The 22504-nt window shown below is 54.0% G+C and overlaps 1 protein-coding gene across 1 annotated transcript; it reads left to right on the forward strand.

The window, feature by feature from the left end:
* The first annotated feature begins 6662 nt into the window (after nt 1-6662).
* Nucleotides 6663-21899, forward strand: URM1 (ubiquitin related modifier 1). Its single transcript, XM_036854190.1, has 6 exons — nt 6663-6697; nt 8268-8289; nt 10767-10839; nt 18802-18883; nt 20391-20439; nt 20802-21899. Exons 1-6 carry the CDS (start codon nt 6663-6665, stop codon nt 20868-20870), a joined length of 330 nt encoding a protein of 109 aa, XP_036710085.1. The 3' UTR covers nt 20871-21899.
* The last annotated feature ends 605 nt before the right edge of the window (nt 21900-22504 follow it).

Below are 22504 nucleotides of genomic sequence, written 5' to 3' on the forward strand. Positions count from 1 at the left end.
CAGTTCCCACCTGAGCCTGGCAGGGTGTTTTAACAGCATGATCTTGAGAGTCTAAACCAGCTGTGTCACTTATGAGCTTGTGGCCTTGGGCAAGTGACTTTGTCTTCTCTGTGACAAGAGAATGATCAGTTAGGATTCAGAGAGCTAAAGGGAGCCAGTATGAGGAAAGGGCTGTTCAGAGGCGTAGAGGGAGGAGACCCTAACCCAGCACAGGGTCCCATCTCCAGACCCTTGCTCATGCTGTTCCTTCTGCCAGGGGTGCATTTTCCCAGGGCTTTGGCAGGGGTGCTGTGCAAGGCAGAGCAGGGCTGCCTAACCAGCTGGGTAGAGTCTAGGAAAGCTTCCTGGAGCAGTCTTTCCAGAGCTGTCAGCAGTGCCAGCGGAGGGCCAGCTGTCCCCTAGGGCCCAACCCTGGAGTCGAACGCAGGCTGGAAATGCGCAGCCCAATGGAAAGGGGGTCCACCCCAAGCCAGGGCAGCAGGCAGCGTGTGTGCCCCAGGGCGTCATCTTCACTATTTAACCCTCAGCACCGTCTGTCACTTGACTGAGGTCACACAGCAAGTAGTGGGGACTGGAATGCCAGCCCCAGCCCCTCGCCCTTCCCGCTGCTCCGCTGCCTCCTTGGTGCAGAAGGCAGCAGGAAAGCCAGATGAGCTTCCATTCCACGCATGCTTGTGGAGCCAACTGTGAGCCACACCCCAGGCCAGCAGCTGACTGGGTGTTGGGTGACCAGGGTGAGAAATCTGGGGTGCCTCCTGGGGGAGTGACCTTTGAAAGACAGTGGAGTCTGGTGCCACTCTTGGGAGAAGAGGAGGCAGCGCTGGAGTTGGCCCCTGGAGAGCGAGGCTGGTGCGGGTGGGGTTTGGGAGTGGCAGGCATGGCTGCAGTGCCCTAGTGTGACCAGCGGAGGGCGCACGGGTCCTGCAGAATCCAGTCCAGCCTTTGGAGCTCAGCCAAGGGAAGCTGGAAGGAGGGAGTGCAAGTCCCCACTTCACCCCCAGCGGTACTCAGCCCAGAGGACTCTGTGGTGGGCCTTTGATCAGGCTCCCAAGGGGCTGGACTTGGCTGACAGTGAAGCTTCGTGTCTTTAACCCTCAGCAATGACTGCTCTCCGATGGGAAGGAGCCCCCCAGTGGTCCCTGTTCCTTTCCCCTGGTTGAACACAGTCACCCAGAGGCAGTATGGAGTGGTGGTTAAAAGCTCCTGCTCAGGAACCAATCAGGCCTGAGTTCAAGTCCATTTGCCAGGCTAGGCCTCAGTTTCCTCTCCCATAAATGGTGGTCCAGGAATCCCTACATTGGGACAATTGTGAACGTGTAATGAGATCATGCTTGGAAATCTCTTAGCACGGGGTCTGGTGCTGATAGTTGCGCAGTACATGGTAGTTAAAAGAAAAAAGGAGCAGTGTTGAGGTGTTAAGACCCCAGACTAGGCCTGTTTCCCACTTCTGCACCAGCACCCGCCCCCAGCCCCTCCATGTAGGGATGGGGCTGGTGGGCCCCTGGGCCTTGCAGCTCTCCTGTCTGCCTTTGGTCATCCCAAACCACGGCTGTGCGAGTCATCCCCTGGGCCTGCAGTCGGTGCTCAATACATGCTTGTGAAGTTAACGATAGCTACTGTTTACTGGGCATTTCCTGACATCTACATAGTGCTTCACAGTTTACAAAGCACTGTGTAAGTACATCAACGGAGCAGATGCTAAAGCCCTACTCTGTGCAGGGGGACGGGGCATGGTCAGATCTGCCCTCAGGGAGCCCACTATCTGGGGGCAGAGGAGAGGGGCCTAGCCAGTCAAGAAGCAAAGGGTGTGTGCTTAGCTGCACCCTAACCCAGAGCCCTGGTCGGCGTGTGGGGGAGGTGAGGAAGTCGTGTTTCATGGTCACAGAGGCTTTTCACGGAAGAGTCATCCAAGAATAGGAGAGGGAAGAATGGCCCAGACAGAAGGAGCCGCAAAACATAAAGGCCTGGAGGTGAAGGGCAGTGAAGGGCAAGCAGGGCAGATGAAAGAAGGGCAGTGAGGCTGCAGCGGTGGGGCTGGGGGGAGAGTTGAGGCAAGGTATGCAGAGTGAATCCTTTGTGGGCGTTTCTTGCACACTTGAGGACTGGGAGCTCAGCTAGGTAATCCTTGTATCAGGCCAAACCCATTTCCTTCGACTTGCTGACAGCCACTGCGTGTGGAGCACCTCGTATGTGCAGGACGTGAGACCAAGCACTTTATGTGCGTTATTTCATTAAATCCGTAACACAGAGCAGCTAAAATTTTTATCCCCACTCCACAGATGAGGAATCTGAGGCTCAGAGAAGCTAAGTCTCTCCACAGACCACAGGGCCTGTGAATAGCAGTGCTGGGATGCAAGCCCCCTTCCCAGAGCCTCAGTGTTCCCATCTGCAGGCTGGGCCGGGAGGCTGGAAGGGGCCTGCCTTGAGCGTCCCAGAGGTCCTACCACCCTTAGACAGGCGAGTGGCTGCCCAGGCCAGTGCTTGGTGTATCACTTTCAATCCCTGGGAAGAAGGTTAAATACCTCTGAGGGGCCTATTGAGGCGCTGGCGGCAAGGGAAGGGGCGACTGAGTGACTTTCAAAGGGGCCTGAATGCGTGGCCAGCCCCTCCCCTGGAGGAGGGGGCCCTGCTTCCTCCCGGCCTAATGATATTCTGGGCTCAGCCCTCATCTTTGCGGCAGTTAACCCGAGCCGGGGCGGATTTCTTTCTCACTGATCTCAGCTTGACACCCAATTAGCACAAGAATGGGAGGTGGAAGCCTGCAAGAGGCGCCTCCCAGCCTCCCGGGGCGCACGAGGGGAGCAGGCGGGGAGACAAAGGGCAGCGGGCAGGGGGGCCCCCACGCCCCTCGTCTCCCCTGCAGACCCCGCCATTGTCTCCCTAGGAGCTTCAGAGGGGATGGAGGCCAACACCCGGCTAGCCAGCCTGCTGGAGGGACGGGGTTGGGGCCCAAGCCCTCTTCTGCGTGGATCCCAGGGGAAGGCATTTGGGTGAGCCAAGCCCAAAAGGACGCAGTGAGGGTCAGGGATCCTGAAGGCACAACACCTGGGGTCGAGGCCTGACACGTAGGGGTCCATGACAAGTCACCGGTTCTCAGCCTCAGTTTTCACATTTGAAAAATGGCGCTAATAGTAACCCCTGTGAGGCATCAATCAGGTCATGCATGTGAAGCTCCTGGCAGAGCAGAGTGGGGGTCAGTACTTGCTGAATGAGTATAATATGTTAAACTGTTATTGTTACTAATTAGGAGTTGAGTAGGGTAGGCTTGGGGTCAGGGAGAAAGGACTTTCTAAGAATGAGAGCCAGGCATTCAGAGTGGGCTGACTTACTGAGAAGTGAGTCTCCCAGTCTCTGGGGCTTTGCCAGGAGAAACTGGAGGCCCCCCTGCCTGTTGAAATGTGGGAAGGGTTCCCACTCCTCTGGCCTCCCTACATGCCCTCTACTGCCCACCTCCACCTCCCACAATTCCTCGGGACTTGGGCTTCGATGTGACTTCCTCTGGGAAGGCTTGCCTAACCCAAGGGCTGGACAGGGGTCCTCCTCCAACTCCCACCAGGCCCCGTGTTCCCCTTCATGCTACTGATTGCACCTGTGTGGTCTATTTTCACATCTGTGTCTTTTCCAAACATCAGCCCTAGGAAGGCAGGGACCCCTTGGTTTTGTTCACCATTGTGTTCCAGCACCAGCACTGTACCTGGCACTTAATAGGTGGTCAATGAATGTTTGTCAAATGGAGAAGCTTTTCAAAAGCTCCTTAGCTTCCTCCATTCCAGCCTCAGGAGGCAGCGGTTCACAGGGTTAGAAGATATTCAACTCATAGAGGTGGGCTAAAATCAGAGGCCTTTACCGTGTTGGCAAAGAGAAGACATTAACTGACTTTGAGCACAGGATTGATATGTGTTCACTCAGGCATTCATTCATTAACTCATTCAGCAAGCACTACCAAATCTCTACAATGTATAAAGCTCTTTATTATGAGCTAAGGCTCTAGGATGAATCAGGCAAGGTTTCTAGAGCTCAGCCCTTGGAGGAGCCGTGGAAATATCTTAGAATATGTGAGAGTGTGTGTGTGTGTGCGTGTGTGTATGTGTGCGTTGTATAGATATATATATTTTTTTTTTTTTTTTTTTTTAATGCCTCACTTGTCAACTTGTGGGATCTTAGTTCCCCAACCAGGGATCGAACCCAGACCCTTGGCAGTGAAAGTGCAGAATCCTACCACTGGACCGCCAGGGAATTCCCTAGAATATTTTTGCTGAAAAGACCTTAAGAGATCATTTGCCCCAAAACCTTCTTTACAGATGGGGGAAACTGAGTTCCACAGTTTCCACTGGAGGCCTTTCCATTTACCACAGGATTCTTCTGTGCTTTTCGAGGACCAGGGCTGTGTCTCATTTGCCCTCATTTTGCCAGTGCCCTGGAACCGTGCCTGATACACTGAAGGCGCTCAGGGCTGTCTGTGGAGTCGAATTGTACAAGGAAGCCAAGGCCAGAGGGAGGGAGTGGGAGGCAGGCAGGCCAGAGGAGCAGGTGCAGGTGAGAGGTGATGGGGGTGGCGGTGGTGGAAGAACGTGGGGTTGCAAAATCAGCTTAACAAGGAGACGAGTCCAAATGTGGTGACTGTCTGGGTGTGGAAGAGAATTAAGAACAATGTCCAAGGTGTCTTGCTGAGGTGTTTCCGTGGATGGCAGTGGTATCCTTGAGATGGGGAACACGGGGAGCCTGTTTTAGGATGCGAGGCACTGTGCCAAGAACTCACTTAGTTCTGACTACAACCCTATGGGGGCTGTTACTATCTTCATTTTACAGATGAGGAAACTGAGACACAAAGATGTTAGGGACTTAACCAAAGACACAGCAGGAAGTGGTGGGACCTGGATGTAAAGCCGGCAGCTCTTAGTGATGACTGCATCCTTATATCCACCCTTAACCACCAGGCTACCCACCTACTCTACTAATGCTGGGTTCGATTTTGGAAGTGTGGTTTAGATGCCCTGGGAGATCCACTTCACCCCTTTTGTGCCCTGGGCTTTTGTAACAGGCTGCAGTGGTCTCCCTATCTCCTTCCCTGTTCCCCCCAAACGTTCTCCACACTGCAGCCAGGAAGGTTTTTTTGGTTTTTTTAAATAAATGTATTTATTTGTTTATTTATTTATTTATTTTTGGCTGTGTTGGGTCTTCGTTGCTGCGAGCGGGCTTTCTCTAGTTGTGGTGAGCTGGGGGCTACTCTTCGTTGCAGTGCGTGGGCTTCTCATTGCGGTGGCTTCTCGTTACGGAGCACGGGCTCTAGGCGCGTGGGCTTCAGTAGTTGTGGCGCGTGGGCTCAGTAGTTGTGGTGCACGGGCTTAGTTGCTCTGAGGCATGTGGGATCTTCCCGGACCAAGGCTCGAACCCATGTCCCCTGCATTGGCAGGCGGATTCTTAACCACTGTGCCAGCAGGGAAGCCCGGATATTTTTAAATATATTTATGTATGTATATATTTATTTATATGCCACGCCTCACAGTATGCAGGAACTTAATTCCCCGACCAGGGATTGAAACCGCGCCCCCTGTAGTGGTAGCACAGAGTCTTAACCACTGGACCACCAGGGAAGTCCCAGGAAGGATATTTTAAAACACAGTTCTAATAATGTCACACACACACACACACACACACACACACACACACCACACACACCACACACACACCCCAAAATCCTTCCAAGGTCTACCATTGCTTTTAGAATAGAGACTGAAATTCTTACCTGGCTCGCAAGGCATGATTTGGCCCCTGCCCACCTTTCTAGCCTCATCTCTTTCCAGGCCCTCTGCTCCCCAATTTCCACCTTCTCTTGGTGCTCCAGCACGTTCTCCCACCCAGAGTCTTTGCACCGTCTGTTCTCGCTGGAATGCTCCCAGAGGTTTTTCTCCCCTCACGTCCACCTAGTTAGCTCTACTCAGGCTTTAGCGCTCAGCCCAAGTCCAGTCCATCCATTTTCTTTTTGAAGTTCTTATAATTCCAGATCATTTTTCAGTTTGAGATTTTACATTTATTAGCATGACTCGTATGTTTATTTGATTAGTTTCCCCCACTAGACTGTGAGTGCCCTAAGGGCTGGAACCTTGCCTATCCCGTTCACCCCCGCATCCATTAGCACCAACCAAAATGCCAGGCACACGGAGGACGTGCAATAAATATCTGTTGAACGAGTGCAATCCAAATCGACAGGGCGGTTGGATTGCGAGTCGATGGCTCAGGAGAGAGATTTCTGGGCCGGAAATAAAGATTTGGGGGTCACTTATAATTCAAGACGAGTGGACGGGCTCGTCCAAGCGGTGTGCGCACTGAAGAGAACTGGTAACTAATGCAAGATAAACTGTAACGTGGCTCACAGTCTCAGCACCAAGATGCCAGGGCTCTCCTCCGCCTAGCTGTGGCTCATGCCAGTCGCTGCCCGCCCTGGTTGTTTGAGCCCCAACCCTAAACTGCACAAAAGGACCAACTCAAAGGTCCTCAACCGGGCCCACTATCCTCCAAGCTCAGCTCCCTGCTCCAGGCCTCCCTCCAATAGCTGAGCAGGAGCGTTTCCCTGGCACCGCCTCTTCCGTTCGCGGCAACCGGAAACGAGGCAGTAGCGTCGGAAGTTGAAGAGAGTTTCCTGTGAGCTCGGCTTCCTCAACATGGCAGCGCCCTTGTCTGTGGAGGTGGAGTTCGGGTGAGTCAGAGAGCTGGGGCGCCGTGGGGATGGATTGAAGTCGTCGGGCTCGGAACTCCCCTCCCTCTGCCTTGGGGCCTGTCACGACCGAATCGCCGAGGCTCCCGGCGACTTCCTTGAGCTACGGCACCCGCCTCGGAGAGCTTGAGAGGTTCGGTCCGCCTGGGCCACGAGGCCGTATGTCCGGGAATAGAGGCGCACGCCGGGGCGTGGAGGTGCGGTCTGGGCACTCCTCCGTACCCTGAGCCCTGCCAGACTCAAAAGGCTTGGCGGTTAGCTGGCGGCCTCTCTACCTTCTTTGCCAACCCCGTTTTGGAGCAGGCCCGTGTGTCTGGTATCTGAGTTCCTCGGATCGAGAAGGAGCACCTTCACCCCCTGATTTCTTTCTTCTGGCAGCAATTTCCGTTTTCACGGTTCTTGGAGCCTTGTTTCTCGTGGGGTGTGTGGCCAAGACGAGATTCCTTTCCTCCCCTTCCCAAGATTTGGGGGTGTTGAACAGACCTGAACCCCTTTCAGTACATTCCGTAAACTTGCTACTCATCAGTCACTTACTGAGTGCCTCTTGCAGCTCCTGAGTCAGGTGGCGGTACGGGGCTAAGTGAGGTAGCGCAGCGGAGGAGACTAACCCTGATGACAGTACAGTATGCACAGGATGAAAAGTGCAGGATTGGGGCACACACACCAATAACTGAAGAAACACAGAGGAGGGAGGAAGTCTCCTCAAGCCACTGTCTTCTGCCTCCTACAAACAGAAGGTTTTTCATCTGATTTCAGAGCTGAGAGAAACTGCAGAGGTTAGAGAGAAGGCAAAGAAGCTGAGACCCTAGGAGATGGGTGATATAATTTCCAGAGTCCCGTGGAAAAGCTGGGACTAGATTTGTCTTTGTGTGTGAAGATAAACAAGACAAGGCTTATGTGAAAGGAAAAGTCCGGGATGGGAATCTAAAACCTCTGCCCATAAATGCCTTTCCTTCCATTGGGTGCCCCCAGTTTCTTTCATGTTTTTCCTTCATTGCATAGTCCATTCACCAGTCATTTATTGAGTGCCTACCATGTGCCAGGCGGTGAGCCAGGCACAGAGGATACAAAGATAAATAGAACTTTGTCCATGCCCTCCAGCGTTCAGCGTTTCTGGCCCTTACAAGGGGGTAGTCTCATGAATGTTAACTGCATTTTAATTGATGATATTGTCTGGCCCCATGGGTCCAATTAGAACTATGTTTGTCTGGCCTCCTGACTCTATTGCTTTTCTGACCTTTTGCCCAGCTATGCCCCCCATAGCCTGGGGGTTCTAGGAGGATCCCTGCTGCTTTGACAGGCCTCAGCAGAGCTGAAGAGGGAGAAGCTGCAGATTGCCAGTGTTAAGGCTTATCTACAGCCGGCTTACCTGTCATGCTCACTGAGTCAGACATGGTATTTGTTTCTCAGAAATGTCTTGTTTGCTAGGTTCTGTGCTGGCAGCAGTGGGGAAGTCATATGAGGAAGATATGGTCCTTGCCCTGCAGAGCTTACAGACTAGCTTGAGCACCCGTTTTCTGGTTTGACCATCTCAGCCTCCCTTACCCCCAAGAGCAGTAGTGAACCCTGGCAAGGCAAGACAGCGTTCCCTTCACCCACCACCCCAGTGTCCCCTGAGAACTGCAGCTTCTCGGGAAGCAAGAATGCCCAATATGTATGCCAAGCCCAGATTCCTTCCCTCTTTGTCTCTGTCTCAATGCATGTCTCAATGTCTCAATGTTTTTGCCCCGGCCTTTCTTTCATTTCCTACGTCTCTTAGCAGACTTCCTTCATCCTTTATTCTGAACCTAAGTAGATGTGCAAAGAAGCTGCCTTGCCCATCATTCTCTCCCTTTTGTCCCTGAGTGCCACCCCAATCCTTGAAGAGACTGGGTTAGGCCTTTGCCTCTTTCCCCTGAGCAGATATGGTCCCCTCAGCCCCACCAGCTCTGATAGACGCTCTAGAAGACCTCGCCCACCTTTCTCCCTCTTGTCATTGACCAGTTCTGCCATCCTCATCTTGCCTCCTGAACAGAGCATTTTCTCAGGTCACAGAGGATGCAGAGTATGTAGTACAGATGTGAGATGCCCTCTTCCTTCTCCCTTTTCCTCCTCCTTTAGTCTGGGAGGTAGGTATTGGCAAAGGGAGGGAATGCCATTGAGGTCAGAGAAGAAGTGAGGGAAATGGGCATTTTCATTCATTCATCAAATATTTCTTGGGTGCCTGCTGTGTACCAGGCCAGCAGGTAGAGGGGAAATAAATAAAAATAAAAATATATAAGGTAAAAAGATGACGATAAACTAGAAAAAGTGAAGGCCATTTTGGGAATGTCTGTACCAGTCACTGGTACCAACAGCCACCTCCCACCGAGGACTGGGGAGCGGAGGAAAGACAGGTATCTTAGGTTGTAATGCCTTAATTGCGTTTGAATAGCAAATCCTGTAGAACATAAGAGGCTGGCTTTGGTTCTCTTCTGGGACCAAAACAGGCCCCTCCTGCCTCCCTGAATCACTCTAGAGGCTGGGCATGCACCTTCCTTCCCTCCAGATGTGCTGACAACAAAAATGCCAACCCCTCCCTCGAGGGCTAGTGAACCCAGCAGTGACAGGTCACTCTCTGAGCCAGACTGGTTCTTTATCCGCTTGTGAAGGGAAAAACAGCCCTGGCCTCTGAGCCTGGCACCACCAGGTTTGGCCGATCTGAGTTGTTTGCCTGGATCCCCGTGCTTCCAGTTCCCACTCCTCTGACCCCCAACTCCTGTCGCCCCTTGCCTGCCACCCTCCCCCACCCCAGCTGCTGCATGTGCCAGCCCCCACCCAGGAGAGAACGAGGCTCTTGGAAGGGGATAAATGGACGCTCTGTGCGGGTCTGCAGCTGAAATGGCCCTGTGCACGACCACAGATGGGCCTCCTCTCCCCTCCACATTTCTGCATCAACAAAGCGTGACCTTGTTTGATGACAGTCGCCCCATGTTCCCCCATGACAATGCTTGCCTTGCCTCTGCCTCCCAGTGGACTGTCTCAGGACATCTCTGTTCTCTGAAATTGGGGAAGGGTGGTGGGGTGGGAGGCAATTCACATCCGTCAAAAGTCTGTTCAGGCCTTCTCAGTTAAGATCCACGTGAAGTCTGAGACGGGAATGGAGGACCCAGGGGGAGGAGCAGTGTGGGGCACTGAAAGAGCCCAAGTGTCTGCATCCTGAGCCCTGGCTTCTGCACTTGGCTTGAGCATCTCTGCTGTCCCAGTCTTCCCTTGGCCAGGTGTTGGCACACAGAAGTGAACCAGACTCTGCCTCAAGGGGCTTCCTGACCTTTGGGGGAGTCTTGGTTGTTTCTCCCAGAAACCGGTTAGAATTCAAATCCTAGTTCAGCCACTGCCTGTCTGGCCTTGGACACGTCACTTAACTTCTCCTGGCCCCAGTCTGCTTCTCCACTGGTTGGAGTTAATAATATCCGCCTCCCTCCCCGCCTTCCCTGGGAGTCCCTGAAGATGAAATGAGAGGAAGAATGTTGTAGCAAATGGCAGGGTTATTGCTAAGCCCAGTGGGGTCTCTTACCCTACAGCACTGTGGTGCGCCCACCAGGCAGCAGTGGGGGTGGGCGTGGGGCACAGGCCGGGAATTTCAAAGCATTGCCAAGCCAGAGGAAACCTCTGGATACACAGGGTCTCTAGTGTGCCACATGGTAGCTTCTCAACATTTTTGCAGATGGAAAGACTAAGGCTTCAGAAGATGAAGTCACGTGCCCAAGGTCTCGCCGTCAGGCGCAGGTAGAGCCTGGTCTCCATCTCAAGGCCCACAACTCCAAAGCCTGTGCTCTGCCCCTGTGCACTAAGGCAGAGGAATAAAAACAAGAATCTGCAAATTTGGATACTTAAATATTAATAAAATTGTTTCTCTCCTGCTTTACACATCAGGAAGCCACATTTGAGGCTTGATCGCTGGTACCCAGGGTGTTCCTGAACCTTGGTCTCTGCATCTCTTGGGCCTCTGGAGCCAACCTCCTCCTCAGTTTTCAGTCTCTGAGGAGTTTGCAGGAGCTCACCCAGCTCTTTCTCTGGCCCTCCTTTGCAGAGGGCGGTGCGGAGTCTCCTGTTTGACGGTGTGAAGAAGCATCAGGTCACCTTGCCTGGACAGGAGGAACCCTGTGAGTATGGGCTTCTGAGCCCCTCCCTGGGGGCCACTGGGCAGGAGCTGCTCCACAGGGTCGCTCAGCCCCGTTCAAGTGAGAATGGGTGAATTTCCCTGGCCAGTGGGGAGGAAGGAAGAGAGATCACCAAGTTGTCCCCGCATCCTCTCCGCAATCAGCCAGCTTTGTAGGGAGGAGATGGCCTAGCTTAGTCCTTACGAGTGCGGGTTCTGTATTCAGACAGACTTGAGTTTGTTTTGGTTTGGTTTTTTTTGGCCGCGCCACGCAGCTTGTGGAATCTCAGTTCCCCAACCAGCGATTGAACGCAGGCCATGGCAGTGAAAGCCCGGAATCCTAACCACTAGGCCATCAGGGAACTCCCTGGACAGACTTGAGTTTGAATCCCCTTAGCCCCTTAGGCCAGTCACCTCACTTTTCTGAGCTTTAGTGTTCTTATCTGTGAAGTGGGGATGGTAATCCCTATCTCTCAGGGTTGCTGGAAGGTGTCAGCCAGCTGTACCATGCACTGGATGGCAGCAGAGAGATGTCCTCATGAAAGAGGTAACCTTCGTCAAGAATGGAACAATGCACACGGGCTTACATGGTGGGAACAGGATTTGGATGAGAAGAAAAGCATCCAGCCAGAAAGGAGGTTGGAGAAGGGAGGTTGACTAAGGGAGACGGGGGTTTTTCCATGTGTTCATTCAAATACCTGTTCACCTTTCTTTAGCGAATGTGCACTGAGCACCTCCCATGCTGCAGACCATGTACCAGGCACTGGGGAGACAGACCCTGCCTTCAGACGGGGGGAGGGAGTGAGGAGTTGATTTCCAGAGGTCCAGCTGGGTAATAGCAGTGTAACCTAGAGGCAGGGGCTGGACATTGCAACTGGGGAGGTGCTTTGCAGCCCTAGCAGTGGATCCTAGCAAGAGCAGAATGTTCAGGGACGGGCGCCCGTCTCGCCTAGGGCTGAGATACTTCTAGGAAGAAGAGGAAATCAGTTCTATGAGGAGGCAGGGGAATGAGGTTCCTGGAGGTGAGCAGTAGAAAATGGTCAAGTGAGGTTCGACAGGAGTCTACTGGGGCTGGACATGCATCTGCCAAGAGTCAGACAATTACTGCCCAGATTCACTGGCTACCAAAGCTGTTTCTGACCCTCCCTTGGGTTGGAGAGCAATGGCATAGGGCGGGTCTGTGTGCCACATTCAGAGGCCGGGGGACACTCACTAAGGGACAGGGCACTGCCCCCTGGAGCTGGGTGTGGGCATTAGGCTGGGGTTAAATGTCAGGACTGTGGGATTGTGTCCCTGGTGGGGAAGACCCAAGATGATAAAGGCAATGGTTTCTTAGTTTGACAGATGGCTATGCAGCCTTGGTAGAGAACAAGGGGCTCTCAGAAGCCTCTCAAAGATTCAGCCATAAAGACTTATCTGGGAAGGTATTAAAATATCACAAGTTATGATTTATTTCCCCCTGCTTTTGCTTGGCATGCAAGTCCTGAGTTTAATCATTCCAGCCCCTTTTCATTCATTCATTGGCACCAAGTGCCAGGCATGGAAGTAAGTACTTTATCTTTCCTGTAGTTGGCACACGTGTTTTGAATGTCTCCTTTGTGCCAGGCACTGTACTAGTTTGCTGGTGATTAGTCGTAAGCAAAATAGATATGGTTCTTGCCCTAATGGAGCTTACAGAGTAACGGGAGTGGAGCCAGGCAGTGAAAAAGTAAACACGCAAATGCGTAACTGAACAAGTGGTCATCACTGGCATGAGGAGAACAGAAAGGTGCTTTGAATGAGACAACAGGTGGTAAGGGAAGGCCTCTTTACAGAGGTGACCTTGAGGCTACGGCCTGAAGAATGAAAAGAAGCCACCCTAATAAATTGGAGGGAGAGTAGAGATGCAGGGGGGCCCACTCCAAGTACAGAGTACTTCTTGGGCAGAAGGCCTTGGGGCGGTCAAGGACCTGAAGGAAGGCCAGTGTCATAAGGGGCACAGGATGAGTGTGGCATGGTAGGCAAAGCCCCAGCCTGGTTGTACCAATAATTGTCACAAATTCTTATGTGGTAGCTATCATTATTATTCCCATTTTAAAAAGTGGAAACCCAAACCCAGAGATGTCAAAAGTCTTACCCCAGGTCATACTGTTATATAAATGGCAGAGCTGGGGTTCAGAAGCAGATGTCAGGGTCGCTGCCGTCCTTGCATGGTACCACTAACCCATTACCATTTATCCCAAGAGGTTCCCTGAATTACATAACATCTCAAACGTGCAGTGTATTTTCCAGTTTTTACACTTTTTTTCATGCCTCCAACAGCTACTTATTTCAATTTTCATTATGAGCCCAGTATATATTATCTATCGACAAGGAAACCAAACCTCACAGAGAGAGAAAGAGAGTGACCTGTCCAGAGTTACTCAAGTAGGGAGGCTGGGCTGAGACCCAGGTTTTGGATGCCCCATCTACTGCTTAGGGAACAGGTGGGGGCCTATCCTCCCCGCTCTGGAATAAAGAAAAGGAGGCAGGAGAGGCAAGCGGAAATGGCCCATGTGCTCAGTTTTGGGCCCTTGGCTGTGGATCTCTACCTCTGGCTTCCATTTTTGCCCTTCTGTGCCCAGAGGTGTAAGTCACATCACAGCTGCAGAGCTGGTTGGCAGCTACCAGGCCTCACCCTGGCACACGGAGCCCAACAGGAGGGCAGGGGCCTGGTGCCACTGGGAAAGTAACACTCTTCCCCCAAGCCCGTGCCCAGATCTGCCGTCTGGCAGCGTTCCCAGCCCAGGGGCTGCCACTTGGCCAGGCAGGTCTTGGAGACTCCAGCAGAGAAAATAGCAGCCATAAGGTCATGGATTGTGACAAGGCTCACAAACAAGGGGACTAAACAGGGCCCTGGGTCCTGGGCCAGGCGAGAGCTTCCAGCCCAGCCAACTTGGGAGAAGAGGCTGGGCAAGGCCAAAGTGGGTGAGATCGCAAGAGAGGAGCCCTGGCAGCGCGCGATGGCAAATTAGTTATTTCTGCAGGCCTCTTTTTTCCACCTGTAAAACGGGAGGTTGGGGCTAGATTTAGTCTGGAGTGAGCTGGTTATCTGTTTGACATCTGCAGTTTGGAAAGTTGCTTCCAGATCTAAGTATATGGTTTCTGGGAAACAGGGTGCACTGATCCAGTGAGCAGTTGCGTGTGCAGGGGAAAGGGGGGTGGGTCTTAACCACTACCTCCATGGAATAGGCCTTGAGTGGCCAGGGTTGGGAGGCACCCACCAGCTTGGGCACTGGCCACCGAGAGCTGGCTTTTTGCCTCAAGGATCCTTTGAACACAAGGCTCGCAGCCCATGGTTGGTCAGTGGCCTGGAGCAAACCCAAAACCTCGGCCGTCCCAGTGTGGGCATTACCTGCCTTGGCCCCAGGAAGAGACTCATCTGCCTCACCTTTCCCTGCCCCTCTGCCCTGCCATTGTATTAAAGGGGGGCTGGCGCGGGAGGCAGGGGCGGCTAGGGAGCTCCCAGGCGCTTTAAACTGCTTAGCATGCATTTCACAGCCTCTCTGGGGCCAGCTGTTCCTTTCTCTGCTCTGGGGCCTGTTTGCTGATCCCCTCCCCACCACCCTCCTCTCCCCCCAACCACTCTCAGTCCCTGTGCAAAATTGCTTTTGAAAAGATCCACTTTCTGCTTAATTAAACAATGAGGAGCGTCCCCACGCACATCTGTAAACCTCCTTCTGAGGCCAGTTTAGCCCACAAACTGCTCCATTCTTACCCCCATTCACTTGTAAATGGACCCTCTGATGTTCCCTCTACCCTCTCTTGTCTTTTTACTCCCCCCATCCCAGCTCTTTCTTCTCCCCTTTCAACTAAGGCCTGGGGTGGGCTCCCAGAAGAGCCCTGTCCTGGAGCCTGGTGGACGTGGTGGGGACAGGAGCGGCTTAACCTGTGGAAGAGAAGACGTAGGGGATCCGTCTTTCCCAAGTCTGCATGGTGTGGGGAAGCGGGGCCACACTTGTTGGCGTGGTCCCCGGGATTAGCCAGGCTCGGTGAGTGGCAGGGAGAGGAAGCCAGATTTCTGGTTGGGAGAAAAGCTCTCCCCGGAGGCCTTCAAGAAGAGGCTGGATGAGGGTCCACCGCAGCCGGGATGCAATATCAGATGAGACCAGAGAGCTAGGACACCATGGGGGCCCTGCCACAGTGGGTGGTGATTGTCCCCAGACAAGGACAAATCCACCGGGGCACGGGATTCTGGTGGGAGCCTTTGTACGTGCTAAGAGGGGCATGTGTGGTGCCCCTTTCCCAGCAGCCTTTAGGAGAAGGTTCTGGCAGCCCACAGGATAAGCAATCCTGAGTCACTGCGGGCAAATGTGCATTTGTCTGGTCTGTTTGACACTGCTGGGCCTGCTGTTTGGCATTAGGAGTTTGGATGATTATCCCCATTTGTTAGAGGATAACCCTGAGACCTAGGTCAAGTGACGTCCTACCCAGGGCCATCTAGTACACGGCCCAAGGCCCTCCGGCTCCAGAACCCGAACTCTTCACCCCTCTGCCGTGGGAGCAGTAGCTCCCATCGCTTGCTCTTCCCCCAGTAGGCAGGCCAGGTCCCAAGGCTTCCTGCACTGGAAACCTTACACTGGGGTGCTCATCTCCCTGCCCTGGGCTGCCTGCCCTCAGAGTGTGATTCCTTCCACCTGGGTTGTCCAGGGAGCATCTTAGGAGTTTGAAAATCTAAAGTGAAGGGAAGGCCGGTGTTTGGGGCCCCCTCGCCACTCTCCCAATGCCCCCATTCTCTCATTTCCTCTCCAGGTCTGATAGAAAGGTAGTGGATCCCACAGAAAACCCCAGCCAGTCCCAGCAGTGTCTGTTCAATAGTTCACTGTACCGCACCCTCCAGAGCTTCCTAAGCATGTCCTTGAGGTGCCAGGCCCCTGGGCAGAGCATGTGGAAGCTCAGGGCAGCAAGAGAGATTAAAGGGTACAGGTTCTTCCTCTGGCTCATAGAAGCATTACAGCATCGCTGTGCCAGGCACAGTGCCAAGAGCTTTATGTGGACCATCTTATTTGAGCCTCACAACAACGCTATGAGGCATTCTTACAGTTCCCATTTGACAAAGAGGAAGCTCAAGCGAATTCCTTACCCAAGGTCATATAACTAGGAAGTGATGGAGTCGAACTCAAACCCAGGGCTGAGTCCCGTTCTTAACCAGTCCTCCCCCGCTCCGTCCACAGTTGTCCGCGTGCTCAGTAAACGTCTCAGGGGTGTTTTGTGTGAGAGATTCCCTGCTGCATGCTGGGGCTCCCACTCAGGAAATACCCCTGGGGCTCCCGAGGAGGGAGAGGCCTCTTCCCAAGCAGCCCCTCTCAAGGCCCACACATGCCCCGCATAGTCCCGCCCTGGCTACATCTCCGGCCTTGTCTCAGGCTGATCTTCTGGCCTTCTCTGTTCTGTTACCTTGAACCTGCCAACTCCAACCTGCCTCAGGTCTTCCCATATGTTCTTCCTTCTGTCTGGCACACTCCCCCATCCCACCCTTCTCATCCTTCAGGCCTCAGCTTCAATGTTAATATCCTCAGGAGAGCTCTTTCTGATCCCACACAAAGGAGAGAGCATTTGTCACGACTAATTAAGTAATGTCTGCCTCCCCTGCTGGCCTCTTAGCTCCATGAGGGTAGGCTCTGTGTCCGCCTTGCTCTCCGCCATCTCCCTGGCACCTGGCACGTAGTAGCTGCTCAGTAAATATTTGTCTTGTGAGTGATTGCATGGGATCCCATGAGGGAAGCCACCATCGGTAGCAATGGGAAGGCAGGAGGACACAGGAGGAAGGTGCAAGTGAGATTCCCCAGAGCCATCCCCGAGCCACCAGCCCCCTGACTTTGCTTAACCCTTCCTCCCCTCCCCTGGGCGCCTTTGGAAGCCGACCATCTGGCTTGGAGGCTATTTGCATATTGTTCTGGGCCTCGGCAAGCTAGCACGATGTCCTGGGGGTGTGTTTTCAGGCTAGGCGGAGTGGCCCTTGCAGCCTGCGAAGGGAGCCCTGGAGTTCCACCTCTCTCCCGCCCCCAAATCCAGGCATGGTGGAACAATACGGGTGGTGATGCGGTGGCCTCACCATGGTAACAGGCTATCAGAATGTGGGCAGGCCTGGGGGGCGCAGAGGAGGGAGGGAATGACCTCAGCAAAGAGAAGCATCATGATAAATGAGCCAGCACCCACAGCAGACTCCCCCCCAGCCCACCCCTTGGGGACTCACGATGGTGCCATCACTTGGATGACCCTGACATGACCATTAGTCCTCCCCACCACCCCCAGCCTACGAGAGTGAGCAGAAGTCCCCTCTTGGAGGGAGCCAGGGCTGTCACCCAACTGGGTCCTGGTTCTGAACAGGCCAGCGGGGGCTGTGGAGGTGCAGCTGGTGGCCCTCAGGGCCGGCACTGCCCAGTCAGTCCCTCAGTGCCTCTGCGCACACAGGCAACAACCCCGCCTGCCGGGCTGGTTGATGGATGTGTCAGACCCCGGCGGCTCTATCGAGCGGCCACAAGATGTATGGGCTGGCGGCCCACCAGACAGTGCCAAGATGGAGGCCAAGGGGAAACCTCTGAAACCCAGGCCTCTGGGAGGAACCCAGCCAGGAGTCTAAATGGACTGCAGCTAGTTGGAGGCAACACTCGCCGTCCCCTGCCCGCTCCAGGGACCGTGAAGACTCCCATCTGCTTTGTTTAAAAATAGGAATTAAAATTGAAGGGGCGCAGTCTCAGTCCATGGACACTTGCCATGGCCCTGTGCTCTGCTGGCGTACAATCCAGGGAAGCTGGCACAGAGCAGAGTGAACCGTCCATCCAGGGTGCAGCCTGCCTGAGTGCCTTAAAACCCTGCCCAAGGCTGGTGCTGTGTGTGACACGCGCTGGGCCTCTCCTTAATTGGCAGCCTTTCCCTCGCCTGCACGCCTGGAGTTCACCTCCAGTCAGGGAAACCAAGGCACTGCTTGGGCCCTTCTCCAGCTTAGTCCCTGAGCTTTGTCTCAGGCACGGACCCAGGACAGAGGCCCCTCTGAGATGTTGACTCAGGAGGGGGATGGCTAACCTCCAGCCCCCTGCTGCCTTCTCAGAGACTAGCTGTCGTCTCAGCTAGTCTCTGAGAAGGCTGCTCCTGCAGCCTCAGGGATGCTCTGTTTGAGCCGTGGATCGTTGAGAGCCACAGCCTTCGAGGAGACGGTAGAGCCAGGTTCAGTGTGCCGTGGCCTGGGACCTGGCTCCCAGAAAAGGAGAGAAGGCCTGGGAGACAGGTGGCTCTGAGCCTCCAGATGATGTACAGAGCTTGGTGGCTGTCCCAGAATCACAGAGGCAGATCGCAGTGTCCAGCTGAGCAGGAGAGGCCCTTTCGACCCTGAACCTCTTGCCTCTTCAGGGTGGCCGCCCTGGCCTGGAGGGCTCTGCGAAGGGGGAGTAGAGGGGCAGTGATTTGTCAGCGTCTCCGGCTGGGTGAAGGATCCTTCTCTCCTTCTGTCAGAGGAAATTAAATGATGTTATCGGCTCAGCAATTGTTTTTCTTCCCTCACAAAGGGAAATATATGCAGACCTTCCAAGAGCAAAGCCGAATGCTCCCCATCTGGGACTGGCTGGGGAGATAAAGGTGGAGGGGCTCTCCCAGAAGCCTACCCGTGGCGGTTTCAGACCATCTTCAAGGGCTAGTGGGTGGAGGTCTGTCTCTCAGCCCTTTCGGACGTGACCATTCCTCTTGCTGTCTGCCTTGCATCCCCATTGCCTCTTCTTCAAGCTTTCAGCAGTGCCAGATGCCACTTTTCTCTGAAGACCTCTCGGCAGGTCACTGGCCTCTCCAGGTCCATTTCCTCACCTTGGGAATCCACTAGTTCAGGGACCATGACAGCCTGGTCTAAAAGAGGCCCTCTCAGCCCCATATTCACTTCCTCCTGGTCCAGGCAAGGCCCTGAGGGCCAAGAATCATGTGGATTTGACATTAGTTTGTTTTGTGCCTTCTTCTCCAGGGGACATCCGGAACCTCCTTGTCTGGATCAAGAAGAACTTGCTAAAAGAGCGGCCAGAGTTGTTCATCCAGGGAGACAGCGTGTGAGTCCCTTTCTCCCTTCCCTGAGGAGGGCAGGTGAAGGGAAGGAGGTTTGAGCCCCTGTCCTTGGTTCAAACACAGCCTTCTCTGGGTCCTGTTCTCCGTTTATCCTCCTCTTAGCCCTCCAAGGAAAAGGCTGGCTCTGTCCAGCTCTGTTGAAGTTTATTTTCAGTTTTCTTGCTACCACATTGGACTGCTGGGGATTTTTTTTCAAAACCTGGGTCAGGAGACTGGTAAATTATCAAAAAACTTAGATTCCGTCTTCTGCTTGCCACAAACTTGCTGTGGAACCTTGGGCAAGTTACTTCACTTCTCTGGGCCTCAGCTACTTTCTCCATACAGACATTACTGAGGAAAAGATGCTACCCAAGGTCTCTCTCATCTCTTGACAACCTAGGAGAGTGTTCTCCCATGGAACTTTCTGTGATGATAGAAATGTTCTCTGTCTATGCTGTCCAATACGGTAGCTGCTAGGCACATGAGGATATTGAACCCTTGAAATGTGGCTAGTGTGACTGAGGAACTAAGTGTTCAGTGTTACTTAAATGGAATTTAAATTTAAATGTAGCTCGTAGATACCGGGCTGGACAGCGCAGGTCTAGGATTACAGGGAGTCACTGCACGCGTGTGCACACACATGCACATTCATGCTCACTGGGGACACCCCTAGCCCAGCCCAAAGCTTCTGTATCTGTCCCAGACCCAGCTTAGCCTCCTAGGAAAGGATCCAGATTCCATGTGCCATGAAGTCACTATACTCCTACAACAAGGCCAGCCTGATATGTCACAGAAGTGGCCAGGGCACTTGTGGGACTTGTTCATCTGCCTCGAAGCAGAGGTTCACCAGCAGGCCCTGGGGGCTAGGGCTGCCATCCAACCTGTGGCTCAGGTCATGGTCCAACAGTCGTGGAGGTCACCCCCAAGGACAGCAGTGCTCTTTGGGTCATTGCCAGCAGGAACCAGGCTAAGGTACCTGTCCAAATGTCGGCCTACCCTGCCTTACTCCAGGCAGGGCTGCTCTCAGGCCTTCAGGGGCTCGGGGCCACTGGCAGGTTTCCCTGATTCAGAAAAGCCAAGGTAGCCTCCTCTCCAGGACACGCATGCGGGAGGCCTAGGACAGTGAGGTTAGACCCCTGGAAAGACAGGCTGCTACCAGTGGTTCCCATGCTAGACCCTGGCAAGCAAACACCTCACACGCATCATCCCCCTTCATCCTCTGGCAGAGCTTGTGAGGAAGGCACTGTGATTTACCCTGTTTTCAGATGAAGAAACTGATGCTCAGGGCAACAAAATGACCTGCCCGAGGTCTGGGAGGTGGCAGTGGAATTTGCACCTGTGTTCCATCTGGCCCTCAGACTTTCCTGTCGCCTCCACTCCCTGGGAGATCTTTAATGGGGACCCTCGAGAGAAAAGGCTCCCACCACACTCCTGCAGCCCAAATGTCTAAGCCCCTGCCCCTGCCCGCTCCCGCCCTTCACGCCCTGCTACTCACCACCATCTTTCCCACAGGCGGCCAGGGATTCTGGTGCTGATTAACGACGCCGACTGGGAACTGCTGGTCAGTACCTCGGGGGACAGCCCTCCCTCAACCGCTCCCCTCACTGCTTTGGTAGGAAAGCCTTGGGCCTCTCATAAGACGCAGATAGGGTGGCTGCGTAATCCTCTGTCCCAATCTGGCCTCCAGACTGAGGCTACTTGAGTCTCCCACCCCAAGTGAGGAAGGAATGGGTAGCTGGGGGAAGTGATGAGCTCTCCTCCACCCTGGAGATTTGCTAGTTAATGTATAGGGTACCCGTTATTTTCTGGTAGATTCTATCTTTCTCTCCCAGAGCAGCCAGGCTCCCCCTCTTTCCCTCTCAACACCTGGGGAGAAACTGGAAAAGTGCCCTTGACGGTCTCCTTATTTCTCTTCTGGACCAGGGTGAGCTGGACTACCAGCTTCAGGACCAGGACAGCATCCTCTTCATATCCACGCTGCACGGCGGCTGAGGGCCCTTCTCTGTGCCTGGGCCCCCTTGGGGTGGGGAGAACAGAACAATCAGACATCCCCTTGGGCCCTGCTTCCAGATCTCCCTGTCTCCCTTGGCTGCTTTCTTCCCTCCTCTGTCCCCTGAGCTCCCTCCAGGCAGGGAAAAGAGGCCAGGTGCTAAAAATGAGCCTTTCTCAGGCACGTGAGCAGGGGAAGGCAGGCAGGCGGGCAGGCACCCGAGCCCGGCACTGCCTCTCCCAGCAGCTGAGGTGGGGGAGGGTGCCCCTCAGTTTGTCAGGAGTGGAGGGGTCTGTGCGGCCAGGTGACCCTGCAGCTCTCTACTCCTGTGTCTCAGTCTAAACACTGAGTGACCGCTGACAAGGCACTCCAGCTCCTGGGCCGTGGTGCCTTCCTGGGGGAAGATGAATGGACCTGAATAGCTGATGGCAGGCCCCTCCCTTCTCAAAGATTGGAGGGGTCTCCGCCTCAGTTTCCCCATCTGGACAGCAGAGGGCTCTGCCTGTCCCCCCACTGATATCATTGTGGAACCCCAGCTGGGGTTCCCTATTCAGTGCTGCCCCCACACACACAGCAGCTGCTCTTCCAGCCACACCCCTCCTCCTGCTCCCCCATCCACAGCCCTTGACCCTGGCTGGCCTCCCCCCACACAGGCCACCAGATGGGCTCCTGAGACCCTCCTCCCGGCAAAAGGCTGCCAGCATGCAGCTCATTCCGCTGAGGGGGGGAGAGAAGGAGGGTGTGGGCTAAACCTTGGACTGGCAGATAGAGGTTTGGGGGGTCAATGTGCCTCAGTTTCCTCCTCAACAACAACTGAATTTTTATAGTATCTGAAAACTGGGGAGATATTTGATGGCACAAATGTACACTTGATCTCCTCTCTCACCTTCTGCAGGAAGCAGGATGGGGGCAGGCAGCACCTGGTAGGCAGGATGGTTCACCCCTCCTCCCTCCATCCCTTCTGGAAGTCTTGGGGCCTCAGTGCCTGCAACAGCTGGCCTTGGGCAAATAAAAGACTAGGTTGTTTACTGGCCTTGCCTGGAACTTCATCCTTAGAAACCGGTGGCACCCCACATTTCCCCCAGCCGTGGTCTCTGGTCCAACCTCTCTGTTCTTAGCCTAGGACTTTCAGAACTGCCCTTCACCCGAAAAGAGAGCAGAGATTGAAAGTCAGACTATCCAGACTCTCCGAGAAAGGGTGATGTGATAGGGCCATCTGGAGAAGGGGTGGCAGAGCCAGTCTATGCTGACCAGTCTGGGTCCCAAGATACTTCCCTACCCGTCTGTCCGAGGCCAGGCTTTGTCCCACCAGTTGCAGCCAGCGGCCTCAGGACGGAGGAGGCATAGATAAGACTGCAGAGCCCCACTTCCCATGACCTGGAGGAAAAGCTTTGTTTGCTGGAGGGAGACCTCAAAAAAAAAAAAAAAAAATTAGGGCATTAACATCATCCCGCCCCCAAACTTTGCTTTCCATTAAATGTTAATAATTTAAGGTGGAATTTCTCTCACTCTGGAGATGAAAGTGCCAAATGGTTGTCCTAACAGTGTTGGTGGTGGTGTGTGCACTTCATTCTCAAGGCTTTGTGGACAGACGACCCCCGGGCTGGTGAGCTTCTCTCCAGCACTGCTGCAGGTG

Source organism: Balaenoptera musculus, chromosome 6 (genome assembly GCF_009873245.2).
Source record: "Balaenoptera musculus isolate JJ_BM4_2016_0621 chromosome 6, mBalMus1.pri.v3, whole genome shotgun sequence".
Lineage (NCBI taxonomy): Eukaryota > Metazoa > Chordata > Mammalia > Artiodactyla > Balaenopteridae > Balaenoptera > Balaenoptera musculus.